General features: G+C 36.0%; 1 protein-coding gene across 4 annotated transcripts; it reads right to left on the bottom strand.

Moving 5' to 3' along the window:
- Positions 1 to 1,595: 1,595 nt before the first annotated feature.
- On the bottom strand, positions 1,596 to 15,902 carry LOC123538667 (transmembrane protein 272-like). 4 transcript variants are annotated; one of them, XM_045322947.2, is made up of 5 exons: positions 15,718 to 15,902; positions 9,075 to 9,215; positions 5,963 to 6,031; positions 5,014 to 5,190; positions 1,596 to 3,575 (listed from the first exon to the last, which is right to left on the bottom strand). In XM_045322947.2, the coding sequence occupies exons 2-5, from the start codon at positions 9,172 to 9,174 to the stop codon at positions 3,352 to 3,354; spliced, it is 570 nt and encodes a 189-aa protein (XP_045178882.1). In that variant the 5' UTR covers positions 9,175 to 9,215; positions 15,718 to 15,902; the 3' UTR covers positions 1,596 to 3,351. The 4 variants fall into 4 exon arrangements, with proteins under 4 accessions (XP_045178882.1, XP_045178883.1, XP_045178884.1 ...); XM_045322948.2 differs by lacking the exon at positions 15,718 to 15,902 and adding an exon at positions 13,092 to 13,207; XM_045322949.2 differs by lacking the exon at positions 15,718 to 15,902 and adding an exon at positions 12,736 to 13,055.
- Positions 15,903 to 16,417: the final 515 nt, after the last annotated feature.

The raw sequence follows: 16,417 nt of genomic DNA, 5'->3' as shown, positions 1-16,417 counted from the left end.
CCTTTTCGATAACCTTAATTGCATCAGAATGTCAATAAGTGATCTATGACCTATACATATAGTCTTAAGACTTATTGCTGTAGAAGTGTCCTTCACTGTACTTCACAATTCTTGTTGTTGTTTTTTTTTTCAAAATATTTTACAAATTTGTGGTTGTAATAGATATTTTCTACATTTTCGCACTTACAAATAACATGCCTATGTCTTTACAAGAATTGTTATCTAGTTTAGGGCTGTGTCGTTACTTCAACTGGGGACATACGCCATTTTTCATGGAATTGCACTCCAGTATAATTTATTATTGAATGTTCCATGTACATCGCCGTATGAACACATCTGCTGATGTCTCTTAATTGTATTATGTGTTAGTATTCTGCTAAACACGGAAGCATGCATTTCCACTACTGATTTGATAGACTAGAATGTGTCTGTAGGACACAGGGAGTGCCCCCACTAGTACATTTGTCACAAATAAGGGGCAATAATTCAAATGTTTGCAGTCATAAGAGGGTATAGCCTCAATAAACATTTTATCTAAAGGATTCATTATTTTAGGCCATATGCTTTTTAGCTATGAGCATCACAAGCAAAAAATCCAATATATTGGCTTTTCAAGGGCCGTAACTCTGTAATTAGCGCTAAAACCTCAAGAAGAACGCCAAGTGTACACAGTCACATCATGATTAAGACTTGTGCAAATTTCGTGAATTTACATCAATTTTTTTTTTGAGCTAGCCACGTCAAAGGTAAAAATGTGCATTTTTGGCTATTCAAGGGCTATACGTTTAGAATGAGTGGGTGGAGCCAGACTAAAAAGAGGAGGTGCGCAAGGTTTTATCACGATAAAGACTTATGCAAGGTTTCATTAATTTATATGAAATACCTTTTTGAGGTAGGAGCGTCACAAGGTGGCAGTGTGCATTTTTGACTATTTCAGGGACCATATCTCTAGAAATAGGGGATGGAGACAGACGAAAAGTAGGAGGAGCGCAAGTTCATATCATGATTAAGATACAAGCAAGGTTTCATCAATTTATATGATACTTTTTAGCTAGGCGCGTCACAAGATGCATTTTTGACTATTTCAGGGGCCATAACTCTAGAAATGTAGGGCGGAGCTGACAAAAATAAAATAGGTGGTGCACAGTTTCATATCACAGTTAAGACTCTTGCAAGATTTCATTAATTTATATCAGTGTTTTTTGAGCTAGGCACGTCACAAGAAGAAAATGTGCGTTTTTTACTATTTCAGGGGGGAATTTATCTGGAAATAGTTTTAGAATAGTGTTGTAGACTTAAGAAATAAAATTTGTGAAAAGATTCTTTGGATGCATAGAACGCAACAAAGAAACATAAGAGAAGACTATGTTTGATTGAGTCTGTTTCTGAGAGGTAATGAAATGCGAAGAACCCCTCACGCCCCCATCCCCAGACCCCTAGAACCGGCTTATGCGTGATTCTATTATAGCGGAAAAGCTGACTTATATCAAAGTAAATCTGAATGTCATCCATGATCACAAAGTTCCAGAAAATATAACAACAAGTACGGAAGTGCAAAAATGTGTGGCACGAAATCACTGACAAGATACAAAATATAAGATATAATTTTTATGTATAGTCGTGTGTAAGCAATTACAACATTGGCTATAAATAGCTATTGGCCGACTTAACAAAAGTTAACATATAAAAATCACATTTAACAATGTAAATAAGCACATATATTATCAATATAAAATGCACATTATACATAAAACAGTCGCAGGAGTAATTCAAAGTTTAAAATGCACAACGCATACACCCGTTTGCAGTAGTAGACCACTTTAATAATATTTTTAATTTTATGTTTGTTGGATTTAACGTCGCACCGACACAATTATAGGTCATATGGCGACTTTCCAGGTTTGATGGCGGAGGGAGACCGATCGCTTTATTGTCGCAGAAAAAAAATGTATGCGGGCTTACTTTAAAAAAAATCTACAAATTACAAGAAGGGTAGTGCATGTCACCTATATGCCACCGTAAGGGTGACTATTGATTGCAGCAATTTTTCCTTCTTGGCTTCGTTCATTTTTTATCTTACTCTTTTCGTAACTCTCATATTCACCTCATAGCTGTGTAGTCATTGAGTACGACGAAGAAGAAGTCACCTCATAAATAAATACACACACATACAATTTCAGATCAATGCCGTTAAACTTTACATACACGAAGGAAACAAACGCATATACTGCGTAAACTTTGTTTTAAAATCAATGTATATTTTACTTATATGTAGTTTAGTTGTACGTATTTACCTATATATTGTTACGAAATAAATATTGTTTAAACCAAGTCGCAGCCTCTATAATCTCATAACTTTTTGATACATAAATGTACCATATATTTTTAATATCATAACAGTCATCACGTTATTAATATGTGTTCAATAGTGGGGAAAAAATTGATAATCCCAGAAGAAAGATTTGATTTCCTTCTCAATCCCGATGAAATAATGAGCCGCGCCATGAGAAAACCAACATAGTGGCTTTGCGACCAGCAAGGGTCCAGACCAGCCTACCGTGACATCCGCGCAGTCTGGTCAGGATCCATGCTGTTCGCTTTCAAAGTTTACTGAAATTTGAGAAACTGTTATCGAACAGCATGGTTCCTGACCAGACTGCGGGGATGCGCAGGCTGGTCTGGATCCATGCTGGTCACAAACGCACTATGTTGGTTTTCTCAAGGTGCGGCTCAATTATTATGATGTCGTATTATGCACATTTAAAGTTTTTGGCAGCTAAACGTTTCAGAAACATATTCTTTCTTTTTTCAAATGAACACAAAGAACGATAACTCTCAAAATATTTACTAATTGATCATTAGTGTCAGACTGTGAACTTTTTCGTTCACCTTCGTTAGAGGTAGCGTACATTTGAGCCGTGCCATGAGAAAATCAACATAGTGGCTTTGCGACCAGCATGGATCCAGACCAGTTGCGCAGGCTGGTCTGGATCCATGCTGTTCGCTAACGGTTTCTCTAATTGCAAGAGGCTTTGAAAGCGAACAGCATGGATGCATGCTAGTCGCAAAGCCACTATGTTGATTTTCTCATTGCGCGGCTCAATTTTTATTTCATATTGCGATCATGTGAGACTTATTCGTAACACATGTTAAAATATATATTTGTTTATTTCGTAAATGTAATTAATTTTATGTAATAGTTAAATTTCAAGGGAAGGGCCGTTTACTAATGTTGGCAGAACTTGTAGCCTGACCTTATTGCTATTATTTCATTGATGTTATTGTCTATCTCTGCTGTTATAAATACATGTATGATATGCAATATTAGATTATATGAGGCTAGTGTATTTATCATTCCTTTAACTCTGTCCCTGTACTTTCTTCTTCTTCATCGCTGACGCAACACATTATGACTCCAAAAAGGAAACAAACAACCACGACGATCAGACCTAGAAATACCCAGTCAACAATCGTCACCGCAAATGCAAACTTCATTAGGGACGGATTGCAACAGTCTTTAGCACCTCCGCAACCATCCATTACATCGGAGTAAATTCCGAATACCCATACACTTCCTGTCAAAATAGCAAAAGTCGTGAAGACATGACATTTTGTAAAATTATGAAACACTATATATTGGCAGCTGATGTTAGATTCAGAGATAAATGTTATGAAGTACAATAATATTGTTTCGTATCTAGTCTGTTAAATTCAGTACTATTTCGTATCTAGTGTGTTAACAGCAGTACTATTCCGTATCTAATGCGCTAATAGCAGTATTATTTCGTATCTAATGCACTAACAGCAGTACTTTTTCGTATCTAATGCACTAAATGATAGATCAATTAAAGCAGAACTATTTCTTCCTCAATACTTCTTCAAGTTACTCAGTTCAGCTGATCACCATTTCACTAGGATTTTTTTGTTCTCATTTTATTACTTATTTCCAAAACGCTTCCGAAAATTAAGAAAACAAACATCCATGTTTGTGAAACTCGGTGCATGACATTTCACATGTGCACGTGCACATGTTACCAAGGAAACGCTTCCGAACCGATTATCACAAAGAAAACCACCATATTAGATCCGATTTAATGAATATCAATATAAAACAAGTTGCTAAAAGGTAATATTTGTCATTTATGGAGTTTGCGCTTTTAATTCACTGAAATGTATCAAAGAGCTATAAAATAAATAGATTGGCAACTTGAAAGGCATATAGAGCAAATCTCGCCAACCTCCCGTGACAAAAAAACGAGATCTCGTTACCGGAAGTGGCGCTGTCTCCACGCGCCATTTTGTATGCGAAAGCAATTATCACCGTATTACCACGCTTCTTTCGATGGCAAAAAAACCCCTGTACTTCGTGTCTTAAGACCATTTCTCATTAAACTAATTTTGCTTTAGAAGCTAACATGTATTTTAAATGTAGTTTTAAAGGTACAAATTTTAACTGCATGCTCGCCGATGTTTGTTTTTAGTAAGATAACGCCGAATCACGCTCTGACACGAGCTCACGCGAGATTACAGCCAGTTGCCATTCTGTGTATTTTATACTTCTTTGAATGTATCAATTAATCTTTTTCGATTTGTGCAGTTTATACGGTTTTACAAGTGTAAAATTCAACAGGTTCAAATAGTTCAAGTTGACATCTCGCTTTGATCACACAAAAATAAGATATTTTTAGTTTAGATTTTTTACATATCGTCATGGTTTCAAATCCAATTTGAAGTGTTGCGACCAAAGTTTGAATAAGATGAACAAAGTCATAAAATAATATATCTAGTAACAATATCCGTAAACAAACATTCTTCCTTTCAAACAACAGTACAGTTGAAATATGTTCGCGATTCTATCAATTCAACTGAAAAACATTCTGTACAATTACTACTTTGTACATAGGATTTAATCTTGGATTACAGTTTCATCAATGATAATTCGCTGTCTCAATTTCTACAATGCTATATACATAAACCATCATATATAAGGAAAACAAAAATGTCCACACTCACCACATATGAGCCAGGCGAATTGAAACAGAAATCCAATTGCCCCAATTATATTAAACACGTTTATTTCGCCATCGTCCCGTTTTAATAGACCTCCCATAAGTAACGGCACACTTCCCGACACAATCAGATAAACCGGAATCAGGTACTGCTTAGGACAGTCGTTAAAGTACTCTTTTCCTGAAATACAAAATTTAAGTTCAGTTTTTGCTCTTAAGTTATAACTTTTAATATAAATTTTGAAGGAAGACCTGTGCCCATGTGAACATTATTACGGGCACGAAGCTGACGGTAAAGACAACTCTCATGTATATACTAACAACTAACGGAAATAAACTAAACACTGACGATATGGGCAACTCTCTGATATATATACTAACCACTAACGATTAAGGAACACAAGATTTATACTAAACACTGACGATATGGGCAACTCTCAGATATATATACTAACCGCGAACGATTATGGGACACAAGATTTATACTAAACACTGACGATATGGGCAACTCTCAGTTATATATACTAACCGCGAACGATTATGGGACACAAGATTTATACTAAACACTGACGATATGGGCAACTCTCAGATATATATACTAACCGCGAACGATTATGGGACACAAGATTTATACTAAACACTGATGATATGGGCAACTCTCAGATATATATACTAACCGCGAACGATTATGGGACACAAGATTTATACTAAACACTGACGATATGGGCAACTCTCAGATATATATACTAACCACTAACGATTATGGAACACAAGATTTATACTAAACACTGACGGTATGGGCAACTCTCTGATATATATACTAACCACTAACGATTAAGGAACACAAGATTTATATTAAACACTGACGATATGAGCAACTCTTAGACCGATTTAAGGAACAAAAGATATGTATCAACAATGAAGATATTGGCAACATCTAGACATATACTTACCCATGACTGCTTTGGCAATGCAAAGTCCAATAAAGGCCAATACAAGGAGAGCAACCACGATAATAAAACCTGTAAATAAAGAAATTAAAGTATAGAAAATAGTATGCTATATGTAGAAAACATATTAGAATCAAATTATATATTGAACAAATATATACTATGAAAATGCGTCAATAGATTTTATCAAACCTAGTTTCCCATGCTTTACGCGACTTCCGTTTTCGGATCACAATTTAGATATTTAAGAAAAAAAAACGCAGATCAATTTTCTTGAAGATCAAAACAAATTTTACTTATTTGATAAGATCGTTCTTATGTTTCTTGTTAAGAAATAAGAGTCAATAAAATGTGACAAATATTGGTCCATTTTAAATGATTAATGACTTTAACTATTTCATCTGAATGAACCGTTACAGAAAAAAAAATAACGAAAGTACATCGTACCATACTAGGCAATTTTTATTGGAACCACGGTATACATGTATAACGATCTTTTTTAGCCCACCATCATCAGATGGTGGGCTATTCAAATCACTCTGCGTCCGTGGTCCGTCGTCCTTCCGTCAGTCCTTCCGTCCGTCCTTCCGTCCGTTAACAATTTCTTGTTATCGCATCTCCTCAGAAACTACTGGGGGGATTTTGATCAAACTTTGTCAGAATGATGTATTTGTACCCTAGTTGTGTCCCCCTGAAAATCAGACTGATTCAACAATTTATGAGTGAGTTATGGCCCTTTGTTTATTTCTATAATTTACTTAGATTTATATAGGGAAAAACTTTGAAAACCTTCTTGTCCAAACCCACAGAGCCTAGGGTTTTGATACTTGGTATGAAGCATCATCTAGTGTTCCTCTACCAAGATAATTCAAATAATTTCCCTTGGGTCAAATATGGCCCCGCCCCGGGGGTCACATGGTTTATATAGACTTATATAGGGAAAAACTTTGAAAAACCTCTTGTCCAAAACCACGAGCCTAGGGCTTTGATATTTTGTATGTGACATCATTTAGTGGTCTTCAACTAAGATTGTTCAAATCATCCCCATAGGGTCAAATATGGCCCCGCCCTGGGGGTCATATGGTTTACATAGACTTATATAGGGAACAACTTTGAAAATTATCTTGTCCAAACCACAAAGCCTAGGGCTTTGATATTTGTAATGTAGCGTCATCTAGTGGTTCTCTACCAAGTTTTTTCAAATTATCCCCCAGGGCCAAATATGCCCCTTGACACATGGTTCATCTAGACTTATTTAGGGAAAAGCTTTTAAAATCTTCTTGTCAATAACTACAACAGTCAAATTTGGACCACATGTATATTTTTGAGTGGCAAGATAAACCTTGACATAAGTTGACCTTGATGTTGGACCACAAACCTTGACCTTTACATTGACCTACTTTCACATTTTTGAAGGTACAAGCTTCAAATTTGGACCACATACATAGTTCTGTATTCTGAAAAAAAATTTGACCTTTACATTGACCTAGTGACCTACTTTCACATTTCTCAAGCTACAGCCTTCAAATTTGGACCACATGCATAGTTTTGTGTACCAAAACAAACTTTGACCTTTAGATTGACCTAGTGACCTACTTTCACATTTTTGAAGGTACAGGCTTCAAATTTGGACCACATGCATAGTTTTGTATTCAGAAATAAGATTTGACCTTGATTTTGACCTAGTGACCTACTTCTACATTTCTCAAGCTACAGCCTTCAAATTTGGACCACTTGCATAGTTTTGTGTACCAAAATGAACTTTGATCTTGAGATTGACCTAATGACCTACTTTCACATTTCTGTAGCTACAAGCTTCAAATTTAGACCACATGCATTGGATTGTGTACCGAAACAAACTTTGACCTTTACATTGACCTAGTGACCTACATTCAGATTTTTTAAGGTACAGGCTTCAAATTTGATCCACATGCATAGATTTGTGTTCTGAAGTGAAATTTGACCTTGATTTTGACCTAATGGCCTACTTACACATTTCTCAAGCTACAGCCTTCAAATTTGGACCACTTGCAAAGTTTTGTGTACCAAATTAAACTTTCGCCTTGATTTTGACCTAGTGACCTACTTCCACACTTCTCAAGCTACAGCATTCAAATTTGGACCACAAACTTTGAACTTTACATTGACCTAGTGACCTACTTTCACATTTTTGAAGGTACAAGCTTCAAATTTGGACCACATACATAGTTCTGTATTCTAAAAAAAAAAATTGACCTTTACATTGACCTAGTGACCTCCTTTCACATTTCTCAAGGTACAGCCTTCAAATTTGGACCACATGCATAGTTTTGTGTAACAAAACAAACTTTGACCTTTAGATTGAACTAGTGACCTACTTTCACATTTTTGAAGATACAGGCTTCAAATTTGGACCACATGCATAGTTTTGTATTCAGAAATAAGATTTGACCTTGATTTTGACCTAGTGACCTACTTCTACATTTCTCAAGCTACAGCCTTCAAATTTGGACCACTTGCATAGTTTTTTGTAACAAAATGAACTTTGATCTTAAAATTGACCTAATGACCTACTTTCACATTTCTGTAGCTACAAGCTTCAAATTTAGACCACATGCATTGGATTGTGTACCGAAACAAACTTTGACCTTTACATTGACCTAGTGACCTACATTCAGATTTTTTAAGGTACAGGCTTCAAATTTGATCCACATGCATAGATTTGTGTTCTGAAGTGAAATTTGACCTTGATTTTGACCTAATGGCCTACTTACACATTTCTCAAGCTACAGCCTTCAAATTTGGACCACTTGCAAAGTTTTGTGTACCAAATTAAACTTTGACCTTAAGATTGACCTAGTGGCCTACTTTTAAATTTCTCAAGCTACAGCCTTCAAACTTGATGCACAAGCATAGTTTTGTGTACAAAGAACTTTGTCCTTGAAATTGATCTAGTGACCTACTTTCACATTACTTAAGCTACAGCTTTCAAATTTGGACCACATGCACAGTGTTGTGTAAGGAAGTGAAATTTGACCTTGAGCTAGTCAATAAGTCTTGAAATTTGAAACACTAAAAAATGGCACATTGGTGGGCGCCAAGATCACTCTGTGATCTCTTGTTTACATTTACATACAAATTACTCCAGCCATCGCTCCAGTGTCTCCTCGACCTCGACCTTGACCTTGACCTTGACCTCGACCTCCAGCCTCTCCTCTGCCATTGCCATGGCCCATTGTTTGTTTGTTTGTCTATCTGGCTTTGTGGTTGTCTGCCACTGAAAACGTAAAAGAAAACTTAAATACTTGACCCAAGTTTCATGTTTTAAGACTTCAACAATTATTACATACAGACATAAAAAAAGAGTAGCTCAATGTGTATAGAGAGTATTATGCATAATACATGCACACATACAGTTATAATTACAATATCAACAGCTATTGATAATTGAGCTGCGCCATGAGAAAACCAATATAGTGCATTTGCGACCAGCATGGATCCAGACCAGCTTGCGCATCCGCGCAGTCTGGTCAGGACCTATGCTGTTCGCTAACGGTTTCTCTAATTGCAAAAGGCGTTGAAGGCGAACAACATGGATCCTGGCCGGGCTGCCCGGATCTTGATCTATGCCGGTCGCAAATGAACTATGTTCGTTTTCTCATGGTGCGGCTCTTATTGTAATTACTGTATACATGTACAAACTATTTGTTGGCATATATCACATGACAAAAACAAACCTTATAAAGGCATCTAAAAACAAACCTTATAAAGGCATCTAATATCCTAAGGGAACTACATTTAACCCTGAATATATGATCGCGGTAGTCACTGACGACATGTAAAAAGAATCTAAATAAATACCAATCTTAAATGCCTCTTATACAAGAGCTGTTCGTAAGACAGCGCGCTCGACTTTTCTCAGTGCTTGACTCTTAATTAGAGCTTTGCCAGTAAAAAAAATCCAAGTTAAAAAGGGACATAACTCTGTCAAAATTCAAATTAGAGTTATGGGAATTGTGTCTGCTGGTGTAGACTTTGATAGTAAATAAATATTTTGAGTTTCAAGTCAAAAGCTTTAACAGTAACAGAGATATTTGACTTTATCAAAAATTAAAAACAAATCTAAGTTAAAAAGGGCATTATTATGTCAAAATTAAAATCAGAGTTATGGGGATTGTTTCTCCTGGTGAAGACGTTGATGGTAAATAAGTATTTTAAGTTTCAAGTCAAAAGCTTTGATAGTAACAGAGATATTTGACTTGATCAAAAATTTTAACCAAAAGTTCTAAGTTAAAAAGGGACATAATTCTGTCAAAACTCAAATCAGAGGTATGGGGATTATTTCTCCTTGTGTAGGCTTTAATGGTAAATAGCTATTTTAAGTTTCAAGTCAATAGCTTTGATAATAACAGAGATATTTAACTTTATCAAAAGTTTTAACCAAAAATTCTAAGTTAAAAAGGGGCATAATTCTGTCAAAATTCAAATCAGAGTTATGGGGACTATTTCTCCTGATGTAGACTTTGATGGTAAGTAACTATTTTAAGTAGTTTTTTATCAAAAACTTTAACCAACGGCGACGGCGACGCCGACGCCGACAACGGGGTGATCGAGCGCAATAGCTCTACTTTTTCTTCGAAAAGTTACAGACAAATCAATTATATTGGGGTATCTGTTTCCTTCCCGAATGAATTAAAAGTGATATCATTCAAGAAAGGGTTCATTTACATAAACAAGAGGACCATGATGGTCCTGAATCGCTCACCTCTTCCCACATGACCCAGTTTTGAGTATGACGTCGTTTTTTCTATTATTTGACATAGTGACCTAGTTTTTGAGCTCATGTGACCCAGTTTTGAACTTGATCTAGATATTATCAAGATAAAAATTCTGACCAATTTTCATGAAGATCCATTGAAAAATATGGTCTCTACAGAGGTCACAAGGTTTTTCTATTATTTGACCTATTGACCTAGTTTTCAAAGATGCGTGACCCTGTTTTGAACTTTACCTAGATATCATCAAGGTGAACATTCTCACTAATTTTCATGAAGATCTCATGAAAAATAATGCCTCTAGAGAGGTCACAATGTTTTTCTATTTTTATATCTACAGGCCTAGTTTTTGACCACACGTGACCCAGTTTCGAAACAGACCTAGATATCATCAAGATGAATATTCAGATCAATTTTCATGAAGATCCATTGAAAAATATGGCCTCTAGACAGGTCAAAAGATTTTAATAATTTAAGACCTACTGACCTAGCTTTTGACCGCAGTTGACCCAGTTTCAAACTGGACCTAGATATCATCAAGATGAACATTCAGACCAATTTTCATACAGATCCCATGAAAAGTATGAGGTCACAAGGTTTTTCTTATTATTTGACCTACTGACCTAATTTTTAGGGCACGTGACCCAGTTTCAAACTTGACCTAGATATCATCAAGATGAACATTCTGACCAGTTTTTATGGAGATCCATTCACAAGTATGGCCTCTAGAGAGGTCACAAGGTTTTTCTACTTTTAGACCTACTGACCTAGTTTTTGACCGCACATGACCCTGTTTCAAACTTGACCTAGATATCATCAAGATGAACATTCAGACCAATTTTCATACAGATCCCATGAGAATTATGGCCTTCAGAGAGGTCACAAGGTTTTTATACTATTTGACCTACTGACCTAGTTTTTGAAGGCACGTGACCCACTTTCGAAAGTGACCAAGATATCATCAAGATGAACATTCAAACCAACTTTCATACAGATCCCATGAAAAATATGGCCTCTAGAGAGGTCACAAGGTTTTTATATTATTTGACCTACTGACCTAGTTTTTGATGGCACGTGACCCACTTTCGAACGTGACTTAGATATCATCAAGGTGAATATTCTGACCAATTTTCATGAAGATCTCACGAAATATATGGCCTCTAGAGAGGTCACAAGGTTTTACTATTTTTAGACTTACTGACCTAGTTTTTGACCGCACGTGACCCAGTTTCGAACTTGACCTAGATATCATCAAGATGAACATTCAGACCAATTTTCTCACAGATCCCATGAAAAATATGGCCTTTAGAGAGGTCACAAGGTTTTTCTATTATTTGACCTACTGACCTAGTTTTTGAAGGCACGTGACCCAGTTTCGAACCTGGCCTAGATATCATCAAGGTGAACGTTCTGGCCAATTTTCATGAAGATCTTGTGAAATATATGGCCTTTAGAGAGGTCACAAGGTTTTTCTATTTTTAGACCTACTGACCTAGTTTTTGAAGGCACGTGACCCAATTTCGAACTTGACCTAGACATCATCAAGATGAACACTCTGACCAACTTTCATAAAGATCCCATGAAAAATGTGACCTCTAGAGTGGTCACAAGCAAAAGTTTACGGACGCACGGACGGACGACGGACACCGCGCGATCACAAAAGCTCACCTTGTCACTTTGTGACAGGTGAGCTAAAAAAATGTGATACACGTTTTAATACTCTTCTAACACCCTTGAACAGATTGCCAACTTTTATGCAATTGCCTTCATAAATAGAGACATTGAATCACATCAAACACTATTTCTGTTCTGAGAGAACGAAGAAAATGTATAATGAGATCTAAATCCGTAGGCCCCACCTTCGTCAAGGCATGAACTTCCCTTATTGTTCTGTCAACAAATCAGACTACTTCATTCTTCCATTCCATATATTTATAGGTCCGTAATTTGAACATTATTGACAATTATTCAAATAATTAGCCTTCTCCACCAATCCCGCCAGTCAAAATCGGTTATATTTACCTGATGAAAATCACCCCTATAATTTCGGTAATATCAAAGCAACATAACTACCATTAACGCTCCCTCTAGAGCCTTGGATGACCAAACTATAATCATAGAGATTCTGGAAATCAAATGCTTATGGTCCAGATATACCGTGACTAAATTTAAAGCTGGCTGTTTTTTTTCTGAAGCGTGTTATTTTAAACACATGTCAAATATTTCGTAATATGCGCTCGCTTCGTGAAACTGTTAGGTGAAAATTCTCATTACTTCTAGATCACCCCTCGTACTACATAATTGACAAGTTGCACATATTTTCGTTGTTTCCATGCTTAATTCGACATTATTACAATACTGTTATAAGAAAAAATTACCACAAATTTTCAGTATAATCCTTATGCAAAGCATGAAATGGGTTTAATATAAATTCCAATATTCACTACGAATCAAAATGGCGGAAACAACGTTCACATTGTGCGAGGGGTGTTCTAAAATTTATGATGCATACCTTGTATGGAATAGTGTGTAAGATATATAAATATAACCTTTAAAATGATATTGTATACTGTTATATGTATTTCTGTGTTATATTAACTGATAGAGGTACAAACATGTATTATCGCCTCGGTAGCCTAGTGGTAGAGCGTCCGCTTCGAGAGCGGGAGGTCGTGGGTTCGATCCCTGGTCGCGTCATACCAAAGACGTAAAAAATGGTACTAGCACCTCGCTTGGCGCTCAGCATTAATTAAGAGGATAGTGCTAGGATAGTGCTAGGACTGGTCAGCCCGGTGTCAGTGACTGGGTGTGATATTCCAGTGAGGCAACACTATAAAGTTGGGCATTGTGCTCACTAACCAGCTCACTAACCAGTGTTCCTGGTTTCTGTACCAATACAAACCTGTTCTCCGCAAATAACTGCCAACTTTCCCACATGAATCAGAGGTGGAGGACGAATGATTTCAGACACAACGTTTTTTTATCAAATCGTCACGGAGAACATACGCCTCGTACAGGGCTCGAATTCATGACCCTGAAATCCATAGATCTGCGCTCTCTCCATTGAGCATAAGCGGGCGGGCTTGTTCCATGATATATACTATACACGCAGTCATTAGTATTAGTGCATGTTAATTGCATTTGGTGTTCTTTTTAATTTAAATTATATATACATGCTTTCATCTAATTTGCAAACACAAATGTGTATCGCCTTCGGCGTTTGTGCTAATACGATATACAGTTAGATAGTAGTTTCGAACGCAATTACATCTGCTGAAATGTTAAATCAAATTATTTGATAAACGAATGTTAACCAAGGTTACGTCTGGCGGAATAGTGCCAATTTTAAGCTTATAATTTAACATTATCAGATGTTATTTCCAGAGCAATATCGTAACCTATTGGCTTTTTCAGCTGCGTAGCATGTTCTCTCCTTTACCTATGTTATTTTTTATTAGGCGTAAAAAATTGTTTGTTTCCGGTATCCCGACCTACCCTAAATTTTTGGCCCGACCCTAAATGTTTTTATGGCCTTGGAGAATATTTTTTTTTAACTCTTTAACAAAAAATTGCAAATCTGCACTTTTTTATGCTTTAAACATACTCAGTGATGTTAAAAATCAACTTACTGGTGCTCTAAAGGCATAACCCCTTTGTTTTGTATTCTTTTTTTGACACAAAAATATTTTCTGAAAAGTCTTCCTTAATATAAAAAAAATCAAAAAAAAAAAAAAAAAAAAAAAAAAAACCCAACCTACCTACCCTAGTTTTTTTAGCATGTTACTGGAAACAATGAATTTTCTTTAGGCCTTAAACTTGAACGGAATCATGTTTGCATGACTTACAATGGTATAACCTGCTTTGCAGCACGCGCTGATGGAACGATTGTTTACCCTAAAGAAAAGAATGTATTTGGCATGTTCTAAACTCTGGCCTGTCCTTGTCGGTTTTTGATAAGGCGTAAACAAAATTGTTTGTTTCCGGGATCCCGACCTACCTAAATATTTGGCCCGACTCTAAATGATTTTATGGCCTTGTATTCATTTTTGGACATAAAAAACATGACCTACCTAACCTAATTTTGTTTAGCATGTTACCGGAAACAAAGATTTTTTTAGGCCTAAGACTATGATATATCTTCATTAACACTAATTTATAACTTGATAACAGAAGGTACGTATCTAACTTGACGTATAGTTGATAAATAATTAATTTTTGATTGTCTTAAGAATCTGAATAAAGTCTAATAAAAGAAACTCAAATCCATGCTCAATTAGGACTATTTTTTCCCAGACGTGGGCAGCACAAAACTCGACACGGCTTCATATTTGTTCAGATTTGAGGTTATCATATAAAAAGTGTGCGTGAAATTATTTTGAAATTAGGCCAGCGGTTTCTGACAAGAAGATTTTATTTTTTGTGTGCATACTAGTAGACAACCTGGCTTTGCTGGGATCTGTAAAGGGACACCTAAGGAATATTCCTGTGACGTATGATTGAAACATATGCTTTGTGGCCTAGGAAACGGACCTTCAAGCAATTGCGGATGGAAGGACGGGTGGACGAAGCACGCCGGACATCCAACGATCCTGAAAGCTCACAATTAGCATTTTATGCACAGGTAAACTAAACGAAATTCCAGTACTTCAGTATATTACACATTTATACTCTGTTTATGTATACATGTATTAAGTGTTTACTACTTTAACATATAACGCTGACTCCTGTAAATAACACATAAACTACTAAAACTTACTTTTATGTTTACATAAACTGTATGTAGCAACTGTTCATATTTAAAATAGTATAACTTTTAAAAAAAATGTTTATGTAGGCTTCGTTTATTGTTTTATTTAGATATTTTAATTTTACTATGAAAACATTGGCCGACCTAAAATTTCAAACGGTTTAAGAAAACTTTTATAAAGTGATATGAAGAAAAAGGTTAATCCCGTGCATTTAAAGTAAGAGGTGCATCTGAAATAAAATATGAAAATGATTTACCTTTCACCTTGCGAGTCTGAATGATTCGTTTTATCCAGCAGAACAAGAAAAAAAATAAAAATATTTAGTGAGTCAAGTTACTTCAACTTTAATTAATCAGTTTACGGGGAAAAAAATTAATTTCTTGAAGCCAGTTCAAAACCATTGGCCTACTTTCAAACTTAGGTTATGCACCTCTCATATAATTATAGAAGCAGAATGTTTATTTTACATACTATATATACGATAACTAGGCAGTCTCAATGCTTCGATAAACACAGTGTAAAGTATTTGTTTGCAAGTGCAGCAGTGCAACAGTCGGCGGTAAAAATAACTTATTTGACGTTTCATTCATGTATCTTGTTACGCGGGGTAATGCAAAGGGAAAGTAACGGTAAAGGTTTTTGTTTAACGTAGGTAGTGGACGAAACAACTTATTTCCAACCAAGCCTACGGGTGTTATATATTTACCTCCCCAGCACCCAGATTTGGTCGATTCTGTTGGGAAAAATACCAGTTTAAGTGAAGCACCTGGCGCTAAACAGTCGGGATATCAACCACGACCGGTAATAGAACCCGGATGGCTGGCGTTGTAGTCCAATTCACCTGCTAACCGTTACGCCACTGACTATCTACGTACCTACGGTCTGTCAATTAACGTCAATTTACATATAAATAAATCATTGTATATGTTTATTTGCGAGTATAAAGAGCAAACATT

The sequence above is a fragment of the Mercenaria mercenaria genome, chromosome 18 (assembly GCF_021730395.1).
Source record: "Mercenaria mercenaria strain notata chromosome 18, MADL_Memer_1, whole genome shotgun sequence".
Taxonomy (NCBI): Eukaryota; Metazoa; Mollusca; class Bivalvia; order Venerida; family Veneridae; genus Mercenaria; species Mercenaria mercenaria.
The sequence above is the reverse complement of the archived record's forward strand: the minus strand, read 5'-3'. Positions and strand labels throughout refer to the sequence as shown.

Coding starts and splice junctions, on each gene's coding strand:
- LOC123538667 (XM_045322947.2), bottom strand. CDS start 9,174: ATGGGCCATGGCAATGGCAGAGGAGAGGCTGGAGGTCGAGGTCAAGGT. Junction 6,032..9,074: donor AGCGATGGCTGGAGTAATTT/GTATGTAAATGT, acceptor CTTTATTTACAG/GTTTTATTATCGTGGTTGCT. Junction 3,576..5,013: donor ATTCGCCTGGCTCATATGTG/GTGAGTGTGGAC, acceptor CTATTTTGACAG/GAAGTGTATGGGTATTCGGA.